The following is a 14,642-nucleotide window of genomic DNA, read 5'->3' on the forward strand; positions in this document are numbered from 1 at the left end:
GCCCCCCAGGCTAACTGTTAGTCTGATAAATGGGCAGTTGTGACACAACACAGTGCACGCTCAGCAGCGGTGATTATAACATTTAATCACCAGCCCGTATCGCCATGCTGACACTGTCCAGCCAGGCTTCTCGCGCCAAGGGTATGATTTACCCGCCTCTGCCTGGGAGAAAAACTCATTCAGGAGACGGATTGCTGAGCGAGCCTCTCCGACCAGGCCTATAAATCACTCTTTAATCAAAGAGCACTGAGATTGGGCCGGCGTGGACACCCACGGGAGCACAGTTGACACCTCAACTCCTCCCTGCTCTGGAGCAGCTCTCCCCTGATCATTTCCTTTTCTCCTATGGTTTCTTATCTGGCTGTATGTATCAGTCATCTGGGGGTAAGACTGACAAGGATGTGGATGATGTGGATCTGGTGTCCCCCACTCACTAACCTCCAGAGGGATGTCTGGTAACAATGTGTGGGTGAGGTCACTTCACAGACTGACACACTGATCCATACCCATCACAAGGACAAACACACGTGTAACAGCCACATGTACACACACACACACACACACACACACACACACACACACACACACACACACACACACACACACACACACACACACACACACACACACACTATATTCACTCAGCAAAAAAATAAACGTCCTCTCACTGTCAACTGCGTTTATTTTCAGCAAACTTAACATGTGTAAATATTTGTATGAACACAACAATATTCAACATCTGAGACATAAACTGAACAAGTTCCACAGACATGTGACTAACAGAAATGGTATAATGTGTCCCTGAACAAAGGGGGGGGGGGTCAAAAGTAACAGTCAGTATCTGGTGTGGCCACCAGCGGCAGTGCATCTCCTCTTAATGGACTGCACCAGATTTGCCAGTTCTTGCTGTGAGATGTTACCCCACTCTTCCACCAAGGCACCTGCAAGTTCCCGGACATTTCTGGGGGGAATGGCCCTAGCCCTCATCCTCCGATCCAACAGGTCCCAGACATGCTCAATGATTGAGATCCTGGCTCTTCGCTGGCCATGGCAGAACACTGACATTCCAGTCTTGCAGGAAATCACGCACAGAATGAGCAGTATGACTGGTGGCATTGTCATGCTGGAGGGCCATGTCAGGATGAGCCTGCAGGAAGAGTACCACATGAGGGAGGAGGATGTCTTCCCTGTAACGCACAGCGTTGGGATTGCCTGCAATGACAACAAGCTCAGTCCGATGATGCTGTGACACACCGCCCCAGACCATGACGGACCCTCCACCTCCAAATCGATCCTGCTCCAGAATACAGGCCTTGGTGTAACGCTTATTCCTTCGACGATAAACGCAAATCCGACCACCACCCATGGAGAGACAAAGCCGCGACTCGTCAGTGAAGAGCTTTTTGCCAGTCCTGTCTGGTCCAGCGACGGTGGGTTTGTGCCCATAGGCGACGTTGTTGCCGGTGATGTCTGGTGAGGACCTGCCTTACAACAGGCCTACAAGCCCTCAATCCAGCCTCTCTCAGCCTATGGCTGACAGTCTGAGCACTGATGGAGGGATTGTGCGCTCCTGGTGTAACTCGGGCAGTTGTTGTTGCCATCCTGTACCTGTCCCGCAGGTGTGAAGTTCGGATGTACCAATCCTGTGCATGTGTTGTTACACGTGGTCTGCCACTGCGAGGACGATCAGCTGTCCGTCCTGTATCCCTGTAGCGCCGTCTTAGGCGTCTCACAGTACGGACATTGCAATTTATCGCCCTGGCCACATCTGCAGTCCTCATGCTTCCTTGCAGCATGCCTAAGGCACGTTCACGCAGATGAGCAGGGACCCTGGGCATCTTTCTTTTGGTGATTTTCAGAGTCAGTAGAAAGGCCTCTTTAGTGTCCTAAATCCTACGTTTTTTTTGTGTCCTAACTGTGACCTTAATTGCCTACCGTCTGTAAGCTGTTAATGTCTTAACGACCGTTCCACAGGAGCATGTTCATTAATTGTTTATGGTTCATTGAACAAGCATGGGAAACAGTGTTTAAACGCTTTACAATGAAGATCTGTGAAGTTATTTGGATTTTTACAAATGATCTTTGAAAGACAGGGTCCTGAAAAAAGAAACGTTTCTTTTTTTGCTGAGTTTAAGTATACACTAAACAAAAATATAAAAGGCAACATACAACAATTTCAAAGTTACAGTTCATATAAGAAAATCAGTCAACTGAAGTAAATTCATTAGGCACTACTCTATGGATTTCACATGACTGGGAATACAGATATGCATCTGTTGGTCACAGATACCTTATTTTTTTTAAGTAGGGGCGTGGATCTGAAACCATTCAGTGACTGGTGTGACCACCATTTGCGTCATGCAGTGCGACACATCTCTTTCGCATAGAGTTGATCAGACTGTTGATTGTGGCCTGTGGAATGTCCCAATCGTCTTTACTGGCTGTGTGAAGTTGCTGGATATTGGCTGTCGTACACGTCGATCCAGAGCATCCCAAACATGCTCAATCGGTGACATGTCTTGTGAGTATGCAGGCCATGGAAGAACTGGGACATTTTCAGCTTCCAGGAATTGCGTACATGATGCCGTATCATACTGAAACATGATGTGATGGTGGTGGATGAAGGGCACGTCAATGGGCCTCAGGATCTCGTCAAGCTCTCTCTTTGCATTCAAATTGCCATCGATACAATTTAATTGTGTTTGTTATCCGTAACTTATGGCTGCCCATACCATAACCCCACCGCCACCATGGGGCACTCTGTTCACAATGTTGACGTCGGCAAACCGCTCGCTTGCACGACACTATACATGTGGTCTGTGAGGCCTGTTGGACGTACTGCCCAATTTTTCTGTGACATTGTGTTCTGTGACAAAACTGCACATTTTATAGTGACCTTTTATTGTCCCCTTCATAAGGTGCACCTGTGTAATGATCATGCTTGTTAATCAGCTTCTTGATATGCCACACCTGTCAGGTGGATGGATTATCTTGGCAAATAAGAAGTGCTCACTAACAGGGATGTAAACCAATTTGTGAACAAAATCTGAGAGACCAACAATTTACACATTGCATGGACCAACAATTTACACGTTGTGTTCATATTTTTGTTCATTGAATATATACACTACATGACCAAAACTATGTGGACACCAGCTCGTCGAACATCTCATTACAAAAATCATGGTCATTAGTATGGAGTCAGTCCCCCCTTTGCTGCTACAACAGCCTCCACTCTTCTGGGAAGGCTTTCCACTAGATGTTGGAACATTGCTGCGGGGACTTGCTTCTACTCAGCCACAAGAGCATTAGTGAGGTCAGGCACTGATGTTTGGCGATGACGCCTGGCTTGCATTCGCCATTCCAATTTATCCCAAAGGTGTTCGATGGGGTTGAGGTCAGTGTAGCTCTGTGCAGGCTAGTCAAGTGCTTCCACACCAATCTGGAGAAATCATTTCTATATGGACCTCGCTTTGTGCATGGGAGTATTGTCATGCTGAAACAGGAAAGGGCCTTCCCCAAACTGTTGCCACAAAGTTGGAATACACAGAATTGTCTAGAATGTCATTGTATGGTATAGCATGAAGATTTCCAAACTACTACTATTTCCGAACTATGAAAAACAGCCCCATACCATTATAGTGATTGTGATCTTAGGCTTGTGTGCGGCTGCTCGGCCATGGAAACCCATTTCATGAAACTCCCGATGAACAGTTATTGTGCTGATGTTGCTTCCAGAGGCAGTTTGGATCTCGGTAGTGAGTGCACAGATGATTTTTACGTGCTTCGCGCTTCAGTACTCAGCTGTCCCGTTCTGTGAGCTTGTGTGGCCTACCACTTTATGGCTAGGCTTTTGTCACTCCTAGATGTTTCCACTTCACAATAACAGCACTTACAGTTGACCGGGGCAGCTCTAGCAGGACAGAAATGTTATGAACTGACATGTTGGAAAGGTGGCATCCTATGACGTGCCACGTTGAAAGTCACTGAGCTCTTCCGTTTGGGCCATTCTACTGCCAATGTTTGTCTATTGACATTGCATGGCTGAAATATCCACACCCGAATTTGAAGGGGTGTTGTCACACAGGGGGCCAGTACAAAAAAAAAATATATATATATATATATATATAGTATTATTGACGTCACCTGTTAAATTCACTTCAATCAGCATAGATGAAGGGGAGGAGACAGGTTAAAGAATGATTTTTAAGCATTGAGACAATTCAGACATGGATTGTGTATGTATTGTGTATTATCTTGGCCAGGTCGCAATTGTAAATGAGAACTTGTTCTCAACTTGCCTACCTGGTTAAATAAAGGTGAAAAAAAATGTGTGCCATTTAAGGGGTGAATGGGCAAGACAAAATATTTAAGTGCCTTTGAAAGGGGTTTGGTAGTAGGTGCCAGGCACGCCGGTTTGAGTGTGTCAAGAACTGCAATTCTGCTGGATTTTTCACTCTCAACAGTTTGCTGTGTGTATCAACAATGGTCCACCACCCAAAGCACATCCAGCCAACTTGAAACAACTGTGGGAAGCATTGGACTCAACATTTTTTTATTTAACTAGGCAAGTCAGTTAAGAACAAATTCTTATTTACAATGACGGCCTACCCCGGCCAAACCGTAACCCGGATGACGCTGGGCCAATTGTGCGCCGCCGTATGGCACTGCCAATCACGGCCGGTTGTGAAATAGCCTGGAATCGAACCAGGGTCTGTAGTGAAGCCTTTAGCACTAAGATGCAGTGCCTTACACGGAACCCAAACCGTCTGCGCGCGTGCGCTATCGTGCATAAATGTATTTCCCCCCCCCACACCAAACGAGATCACGACACGCAGATTCAAATATCAAAATAAACTCTGAACCAATGACATTAATTTGGGGACAGGTCGAAAAGCATTAAACATGTATGGCAATTTAGCTAGTTAGCATGCACTTGCTAGCTAGCGTTAATTTGTCCTATTTAGCTAGCTTGCTGTTGCTAGCTAATTTGTCCTGGGATATAAACATTGAGTTGTTATTTTACCTGAAATGCACAAGGACCTCTACTCCGACAATTAATCCACACATAAAACGGCCAATCGAATCGTTTCTAGTCATCTCTCCTCCTTCTAAAATTTTTCATCTTTGAACTTATATGGTGATTGCATCTAAACTTTCATTGTATTACCACGACAACCGACAACACAGTTGGTCTTTCAATCACCCACGTGGGTAATACCAATGAGGAGATGGCACGTAGGTACCTGCTTCTATAAACCAATGAGGAGATGGGAGAGGCAGGAGTTTCAGCGCGATCTGCGTCAGAAATTGAAATTACTTCTATTTTAGCCCTTTAGCGAGCAGTGTGGGTGCAATAATTGAATAACATGGATTTCTAAATTTATTTTGCTACGCTCGCTCGCGACGTGTCCGGTCTGGTCAGCATGTTAGACCGCTGCACCACTCAGGAGCCCAACATGGGCCAGTATCCCTGTGGAACGCTTTCGACACCTTGCAGTCCACAGCCCAACAAATTGAGAATGTTCGGAGGGCAAAAGGGGGTCGATCTCAACATTAGGAAGCTGTTCCTAATGTTTTGTATACTCAGTATTTATTATCAGTATATCATTTATGAATGACATGTAGGCTCGTAATTGTTGTCATAACATTTATATAATGATAGATATGCTATAGTCAAAGATGAACCCTTCTAGACACCGTTTTATATGGCTGGCATAAGCATTGGTTCAGCAGGTCTGATGACCAAATACAAGACATATTCTAATACATTACAGTGGACAAGCAGCAATAAATCAATGGAAGCCTATGGCACAATTCAAATATTATGATAAACCAAGGTGTCGTGAAGAAGATGAAGGATGCACTTGCGTCAGTTTTAAGATTTGGGTAGGCTAAAGGAACCTACAGATTTTTTCTCCAAAAAAAGAAATCTGACGTCAGGCGCACCTTTAATAATGTATATTTTTCTCTTGTATTGGCACTGGCAGTCTTGTGAAGTAGACGGAACGGAGAGAACTGCGCCGCACGCTCCCAGCTTTTCGAGCTAGTGCCCTAATAAGAAATACAATGATTTTACAATAGGATGTGTTCAAGATTTCATATCGGAAAGGAGGAGTTTTTTAACTAAGTGAAGAAGTACAACATACTACCGTAGGCTACTATTTCCTGACGCAAACACACACCTGAGTGATTTTGGTGGTTCGATCCAGGATGAAGTGAAGTAATGTGCGCAACATTGGAATAATTCGGATATCTGAAACAAGCTTGAATGGAATACCCTGATTGCTATTTGTAAGGTGGGCTTTTAGCCACCACTTAAACTGTTCACAGGGCAGTTTGGGGGGAATTGAGATATTAGTCAGAGCTGCGTAATGGGTTTATATGCCCGTGGATATAGGCTACGTTTTGTCTTCACTCTTTTAACGACAACGCAGATAACAAGTAAATAATCAATCAAAAAAAACATGCACCATCTAAATCCATGGAGATATGGCATGCATTCTCCTCTATAGCCGAGTTGCGCCGTCTTCATATAGGCATACCAGGACATGCATCTGCATATTTTCCCTATCTCTATCACTATCATATATATGCTACTGTCTCTTATTTTCTTCTGATGCTATCATGCAAAAACCAAGTGATCCAACGCAGAACTGCCTGCGCCTCAGGAGTGATGGAGGCAAAAAACTTCAGCAAAAATCTCCTTACTGCACTTTGCCATTGAACGCGGGAGGGACAAGGGAAATATCTCTCCATGAAGCGAACCAAAGCAACGCCTCGGTTAATCTCAACACAGTTCGGAATAACACATCAGACCGTCCTACCACTAACAACATGGGCAGTGGGAAATTCGGGAATAAGAAGTTGCCAAATGCCATCATTGTCGGTGTTAAAAAGGGCGGCACAAGAGCTGTCTTGGAGTTTATAAGAATCCATCCGGACGTACGAGCGGTCGGCACAGAAACGCATTTTTTCGACAGGAACTATGACCGTGGACTAGACTGGTACAGGTAAAACAATAACTAATTTTACACCTGCACAGGTGTCGACCTAGGGAGCTCATTAACGGAAGCCAACCGTCATGCCAACAGCTGTGTTGCGCGCGAATTCATCATGCATTGGATTTTTAAACTAAATTAGCTCTTGGTAATTAGTCCTGATTTTTGTAAATGGGCATTTTGTAAAAAGGTACATTTAGTGAACAGGAGCCTTGTGGAAGGCTCAATACCAAAATGTCTATTAATCTCGCTGTAATTTATTGTCATTCCCCTGAAACCCATTAACCTAATAATTTCCCCTCACATCTCCCCCTCCTCTATCTTATGGTTAGTTTACATCCCTCCTCTCGCTTAGTTTTTTGCCATAATAATTAATTGTAGCCTACTAGTCTGTCTGTTGAACGAGACAATGCAATCATCAGTGGAGAGGAGCGTTGAATCATTGAATTACATGACTAGTGTGTAGCCTGGAGAATATAGCCTCCTCTGACCTGTCCATCTGTTCAAAGGCAATGTCAGAGAAACACGTTCAAACAACAGTTCCATGTCATGTTGACAGTCATGTTGACAGTGGTCAGTGGAGGATGACAGTAATTGGAAGAAATGTTGTGCCACATCAACTCAGATGTTTTTGTCATCCATCAAAAAACGACCTTGAGCATCAGTGGCTATTACGTTCCAAATAAAGATGCTTTCTTTTTCAAGAACGTGTCTTCAGAAGATTGATCCATGATGTGTCTATTTGTCAACAGTAGGCTACAAGCTGCTGATTCATTGCATCTGTTTTTTTTAGCCATTGTCTGCAACTGTTTTCTTCTTATCAACGAATAGGATACCATTTCATTTCAATTAAATCAGACAGAGCTATGCACGCGTTTCGAGGGAGTTTTAGAACTTGAAGTGACCAAAAATAAATCGGTGTACCTGACAGAAAACAACCAAAAGTTTCGGTGGCCTACTTGTTTGACCCAGTTATGACCCAGAGAGTCATTTTCCTCTGTCCAATCTACATTACATCTCACAGGTGATTTATTACCGCTGAACCTGGGACTGAGCTAGTTACAGTATATGAGAAAGACAGAGAGAGATCTTTCCCATACAAGTCTCTTGTGGCAACTACCTTCTGTGACATTGGTAAAGTGTCCATATTGTTTTTTTGTTTCACTGGAAACAGGCCCATAGCCAGATTGGACCTCCCTTGATGTCTATGGCCATAACGTACTGATACTAAGTTAGTATACAATTACTAAATATACTATAGGTATAGGATCAACAACACATTTCACTGCACCTATCCAATGGATGTGACAATAATATATATATATATATAAACTCAGCAAAAAAAGAAGCGTCCCTTTTTCAGGATCATGTGTTGAGCGCACAATCCCTCCATCAGTGCTCAGACTGTCCGCAATAGGCTGAGAGAGGCTGGACTGAGGGCTTGTAGGCCTGTTGTAAGGCAGGTCCTCACCAGACATCACCGGCAACAACGTCGCCTATGGGCACACACTCACCGTTGCTGAACCAGACAGGACTGGCAAAATGTGTTCTTCACTGACGAGCCACGGTTTTATCTCACCAGGGGTGGTGGTCGGATTCGTGTTTAAGTTTGCTGAAAATAAACATAGTTGGCCTCCCGGGTGGCGCAGTGGTCTAGGGCACTGCATCGCAGTACTAACTGCGCCACCGGAGTCTCTGGGTTCGCCCCCAAGCTCTGTCGCAGCCGGCCGCGACCGGGAGGTCCGTGGGGCGACGCACAATTGGGCTAGCGTCGTCCGGGTTAGGGAGGGTTTGGCCGGTAGGGATTTCCTTGTCTCAACGCGCTCCAGCGACTCCTGTGGCGGGCTGGGCGCAGTGCGTGCTAACCAAGGGGGCCAGGTGCACGGTGGTTCCTCCGACACATTGGTGCGGCTGGCTTCCGGGTTGGAGGCGCGCTGTGTTAAAGAAGCAGTGCGGCTTGGTTGGGTTGTGCCTCGGAGGACGCATGGCTTTCGACCTTCGTCTCTCCCGAGCCCGTACGGGAGTTGTAGCGATGAGACAAGATAGTAATTACTAGCGATTGGATACCACGAAAATTGGGGAGAAAAGGGGATAACATTTAAAAAATAAAAAAAAATAATAATAAAAAATTAAAAAATAAACATAATTGACAGTAAGAGGATGTTTCTTTTTTGCTGAGTTTATACACACACACACACACACACACACACACACACACACACACACACACACACACACACACACACACAACCGTTCAAAGGTTTGGGGTCACTTAGAAATTTCTTTGTTTTTTAATGAACAGCAAATTCTTTGCCAATTAAAATAACATCAAATTGATCATAAATACAGTGTAGACATTGTTATTATTGTAAATGGCTATTGTAGCTGGAAATGGATGATTTTAATGGAATATTTACATAGGCGAACAGAGGCCCATTATCAGCAACCATCACTCCTGTGTTCAAAAGGCGCGTTGTGTTAGCTAATCCAAGTTTATCATTTTAAAAGGCTAATTGATCATTAGAAAACCTTTTGATAATATGATTTGCACATCTGAAAACTGTTGTGCTGCTTAAAGAAGCAATGAAAAAGGCCTTCTTTAGCCTAGTTGAGTATCTGGAGCATCAGCATTTCTGGGTTCGATTACAGGCTCAAAATGGCCAGAAACAAAGAACTTTCTTCTGAAACTCATCAATATATTCTTGTTCTGAGAAATGAAGGCTATTCCATGCAATAAATTGCCAAGAAACTGAAGGCCTCGCAAAACGCTGTGTACTACTCCCTTCACAGAACAGCGCAAACTGGCCCTAACCAGAATAGAAATAGGAATGGGAGGCCCCGGTGCACAACTGAGGAAGAGGACTAATACATTAGAGTGTCTAGTTTGAGAAACAGACACCTCACAAGTGCTCAACTGGCAGCTTCACTAAATAGTAACTGCAAAACACCAGTCTCAATGTCAACAGTGAAAAGTCAACTCCAGGATGCTGGCCTTCTAGGCAAATTTATGAAAAACAAAAACAGAAATACCTTATTTACATAAGTATTCAGACCATTTGTTATGAGACTCGAAATTGAGCTCAGGTGCATCCTTTTTTGATTGATCATCCTTGAGATGTTTCTACAACTTGATTGGAGTCCACCTGTGGTAAATTCAATTGATTGAACATGATTTGGAAAGGCACACACCTGTCTATATAAGCACCAACAGTTGAGAGTGCATGTCAGAGCAAAAACCAAGCCTTGAAGTCTAAGGAATTGTCCGTAGAGCTCTGAGACGCGATTGTGTCGAGGCACAGATCTGGGGAATGGTACCAAAACATTTCTGCAGCATTGAAGGTCCCCAAGAACACACTGGCCTCCATAATTCTTAAATGGAAGAAATTTGGAACCACCAAGACTCTTCCTAGAGCTGGCCTCCCAGCCAACCTGAGCAATCTGGGGAGAAGGGCCTTGGTTAGGGAAATGACCAAGAACCTGATGGTCACTGACAGAGCTCCAGACTTCCTCTGTGGAGATGGGAGAACCTTCCAGAAGGACAACCATCTCTGCAGCACTCCACCAATCAGGTGTTTACTGTAGAGTGGCCAGACAGAAGCCACTCCACAGTAAAAGGCACACGACAGCCCGCTTGGAGTTTGCCAAAATGCACCTAAAGGACTCTCAGACCATGAGAAACAAGATTCTCTGGTCTGATGAAACCAAGATTGAACTCTTTGTCCTGAATGCCAAGTGTCACGTCTGGAGGAAACCTGGCCCAATCCCTACGGTGAAGCATGGTGGTAGAAGCATCATGCTGTGGGGATGTTTTTCAGCAGCAGAGACTAGTCAAGATTGAGGGGAAGATGACCAGAGCAAAGTACAGAGAGATCCTTGATGAAAACCTGCTCCAGAGCGCTCAGGACCTCAGACTGGGGCGAAGGTTCACCTTCCAACAGGATAACGACCCTAAGCACACAGCTAAGACAACGCAGGAGTGGCTTCGGAACAAGTCTCTGAATGTCCTCGAGTGGCCCAGCCATAGCCCGAATGTGAACCCAATCAAACATCTCTGGAGAGACCTGAAAATGGCTGTGCAGTGACACTCCCTATTCAACGAGACAGAGCTTGAGTGGATCTGCAGAGAAGAATGGGAGAAAATACCCAAATACAGGTGTGCCAAGCTTGTAGCGTCATACCGAAGACGACTCATGGCTGTAATCGCTGCCAAATGTGCTTCAACAAAGCGCTGAGTAAAGGTTCTGAATACTTATGTATATTAGATATTATTATTTTATTTTTTTTATAAATTAGCAACAATTTCTTAAAACTTGATTTTGCTTTGTCATTACGGGGTATTGTGTGTAGATTGATGAGGGAAAAAAACTATTTACCATTTTAGTATAAGGCTGTAACGTAATAATATGTGGAAAAAGTCAAGGGGTCCGACTACTTTCCGAATGCACTGTGTGTGTGTATATATATATATATATATATATATATATATATATATTTTTTTTTTTTTTTTTTTAATGGCATTGCTGACCCATTCTTCTTAATCATGTATTAATTGTCTGTCTCTTCCTCCTCATTCAGATGCCTGATGCCACGGACTATGGAGAGCCAGATCACCATGGAGAAGACGCCCAGCTACTTTGTAACAAGGGAGACACCTCGCCGGATCTCCGCCATGTCCCGGGACACCAAGCTGATCGTGGTGGTGCGCGACCCTGTCACCCGGGTCATCTCTGACTACACGCAGACCCTTTCCAAGACACCTGACCTTCCCAGCTTCCAGGTTCTGGCCTTCCAGAACCAGAGTTTAGGATTGGTTGACACGTCTTGGAACGCCATCCGCATCGGCATGTACGCTCTGCACCTGGAAAACTGGCTCCGCTACTTCCCCCTGTCCCAGATCCACTTCGTCAACGGGGAACGGCTCATCACGGACCCGGCTGGAGAACTGGCACGGGTGCAGGACTTCCTGGGTCTGAAACGCATCGTCACGGACAAACATTTCTACTTCAACAGGACCAAAGGCTTCCCCTGCCTGAAGAAACCAGAGAGCAGCAGCTCACCCCGCTGCCTGGGCAAGTCTAAAGGTAGAACCCACATTCAGATAGATCACGACACTATCGAGCAGCTACGGGACTTCTACAGGCCATACAATGTCAAGTTTTACGAAATGGTGGGTCATGATTTTAGATGGGAATAGAGATTTGTGGGGAGGTCCGCAGTTTACAAGTGGCACAAGGAGAGACAAGATGTCATCCATGAATGTATGCACAGTTTAAATGTTTTTTTGGTGTGGTTCGATGGACCTCCTGTTTGGCTGTTGATAATAGTGTGGCTCTAGCTAAAGTCGTGGGTCCAAGTCTCGAAGGGATCACATACACATATTTAAAAAAAATATGTACAGTGCGTTCGGAAAGTATTCAGACCCCTTCCAACAGGACAATGACCATAAGTACTGAGTAAAGGATCTGAATACTTATGTAAATGTGATATTTATATTTAAATGTTTTTTATAAATTAGCAAAATTGTAAAATAGTAGTTTTTTGCTTTGTCATTATGGGGTACACTGTGTAGATTGATGAGGGGAAAAAATCGTTTAATCCATTTTAGAATAAGGCTGTAATGTAACAAAATGTGAAAAAGTGAAGGGGTCTAAATACTTTCCGATTGCTCTGTCCTGTTAGTCGCTTTAGATAAGTGTCCGCTAAAGTTTTGAAAATCTCCTGGCCATTTCCTGCTGACTAGCTTTCCTCTGTTGCCGACTAATGTATAAAATGAGCAAATGTCATGGGATAGATGTAACTCCCCTCACTAATCTCAACTGAGACCATGGAAAATGTGAGCATCATCTTCAGAGAGGGATATTATTGTAAAAGATAAATAGCACTCTGGGCTTGAACTAAATCTGAAGTGGGAGCTGGGAAGCCTCTGTCGATTCATGTATACACTGAAAAACATTCTTGCTGTTTTGACAGTATTGTACAATAAAACTAACAGTAAAGTACCATATTCATTATTTACAGTAAATTGCCATGAATGGTGATTTTAGGCGTAAACAGTAAATGATACTGTAAATTACAAAGAAACTTTGCTTTAACAGTACACTACTGTAAGCACACAGCATTGAGGTTCTGGAGTGACCCTATAAAACAAGATGTGTACTAAATGTATATGATTTACTAAATGATGTACACCTACTATTACACTGTAATGAAAACAATTGATTCATGTGGTAAATATGTACATTTATCAAGAGTAAAATACTGTGAAGCATTATACAGCAGCAGACTGTAAATTATGGTGCATTGTGAGAAAATGTTTTGGGCAGGGAAAGAATTGCTGTATTTCGAGTGTTACTGTAATTCCACCACAGAGAATACAGTACCGTACTTTTGGTGCACCAAAAGCCTTTTGACCACTAGTGGTTGCGTGGTATTGTTTTTTTCTGGCTCATTGATATATTTTGAAGCGTGCCTTGTAAGAAGCTGCATTTGGCCACCCGTTAGTGAGAGTGCTACACCAATTTCACTGATAGTAGTGCCCCAACAATTAAATGTGTATAGGGGACCTATTGGAATGGCAACTAGTCTCAAACCTTTAATGGTTGTGTATTTACCATGTGCTTTGGTCTCTTTTGCCCTGTAGTCACTGACAGTTTGGAAGCATTTGTTAACGACTCTAAAAGTGCACTTACACTTCTAGAGGCCTTAACAAAGATTTCCGAACTGCCATTCATTGATATGCTGTAATATGCAAACACATTACCTAGCAGCCAACCTGCTTGCACCAAGCCCATGCAATTATGGTAAAATACTGTAAAATACAAACCCCATCTCCCCTCAATGAATTTAAATAATTCATCTATTCATTAATTGATTCATTACAATTACCGTAAAACATATTACAGTAATGCACTGTACTGTTGTTTTACAGTAACTTACAGGCAGCCAGTTGTCTGTAAGTTACCATAAAACAATGGTAAAAGATTACAGTAACAGTATTGGATACCGTGACATACGGTATAGTAACATAATGTAAGTAAATAACCTCTAAGTTACCGTAAAAACAACAGGAAAGATTTTACAGTGTACAGCAAAGCTATAGCACAAAAGCATTAATATTTCCCAATCATTTGTTTATGATTTTAGCTGTGGACTAAATGAGCAATTAACCAGTTTCATTTCATGGATAAGAATGATGTAACATTTAACACTTGACTTCTGCTTTTGATGATGTGAGGTCTCTTTTCATGTTTCAATAAAAAAAATAACTTAACAAATATAATATATATAATCCCCCAATCTCCGCCAGATCAAATCAGATCAATACTTTATGAGCCCTCCTCTGTCAGTGAAGGTCACCTCGAATACAGTGGCCTCACTTCTGTTTGAATTTAGACATTTCGCCCTTTTCCCAAGGTAACCCATACACACTTTTTTTTCTCTTGCCTTTTACGATCTTACTCACGTCAATCTCCTCTAAATCAAAAGGTTGGCGTCACAATTGAAAAGGGAAGTGTGTGGCCGTACCATCACAGCTACACAGTCCATTTGGACAAATCACTTCAGCTCATCAGACTATAGAAGTTAGATTTTTGATTGTCCGTTTTTCGTGAATTCCGTGAATAAATAGCTTTCTTATTATTT

The 14,642-nt window shown here is 43.4% G+C and overlaps 1 protein-coding gene across 1 annotated transcript; it reads left to right on the forward strand.

Moving 5' to 3' along the window:
* The first annotated feature begins 5,954 nt into the window (after positions 1–5,954).
* On the forward strand, positions 5,955–13,411 carry LOC129855682 (heparan sulfate glucosamine 3-O-sulfotransferase 2-like). The gene is made up of 2 exons (XM_055923604.1): positions 5,955–7,013; positions 11,577–13,411. The coding sequence occupies exons 1-2, from the start codon at positions 6,493–6,495 to the stop codon at positions 12,193–12,195; spliced, it is 1,140 nt and encodes a 379-aa protein (XP_055779579.1). The 5' UTR covers positions 5,955–6,492; the 3' UTR covers positions 12,196–13,411.
* Positions 13,412–14,642: the final 1,231 nt, after the last annotated feature.

This window comes from Salvelinus fontinalis, chromosome 1 (assembly GCF_029448725.1).
Source record: "Salvelinus fontinalis isolate EN_2023a chromosome 1, ASM2944872v1, whole genome shotgun sequence".
Lineage (NCBI taxonomy): Eukaryota > Metazoa > Chordata > Actinopteri > Salmoniformes > Salmonidae > Salvelinus > Salvelinus fontinalis.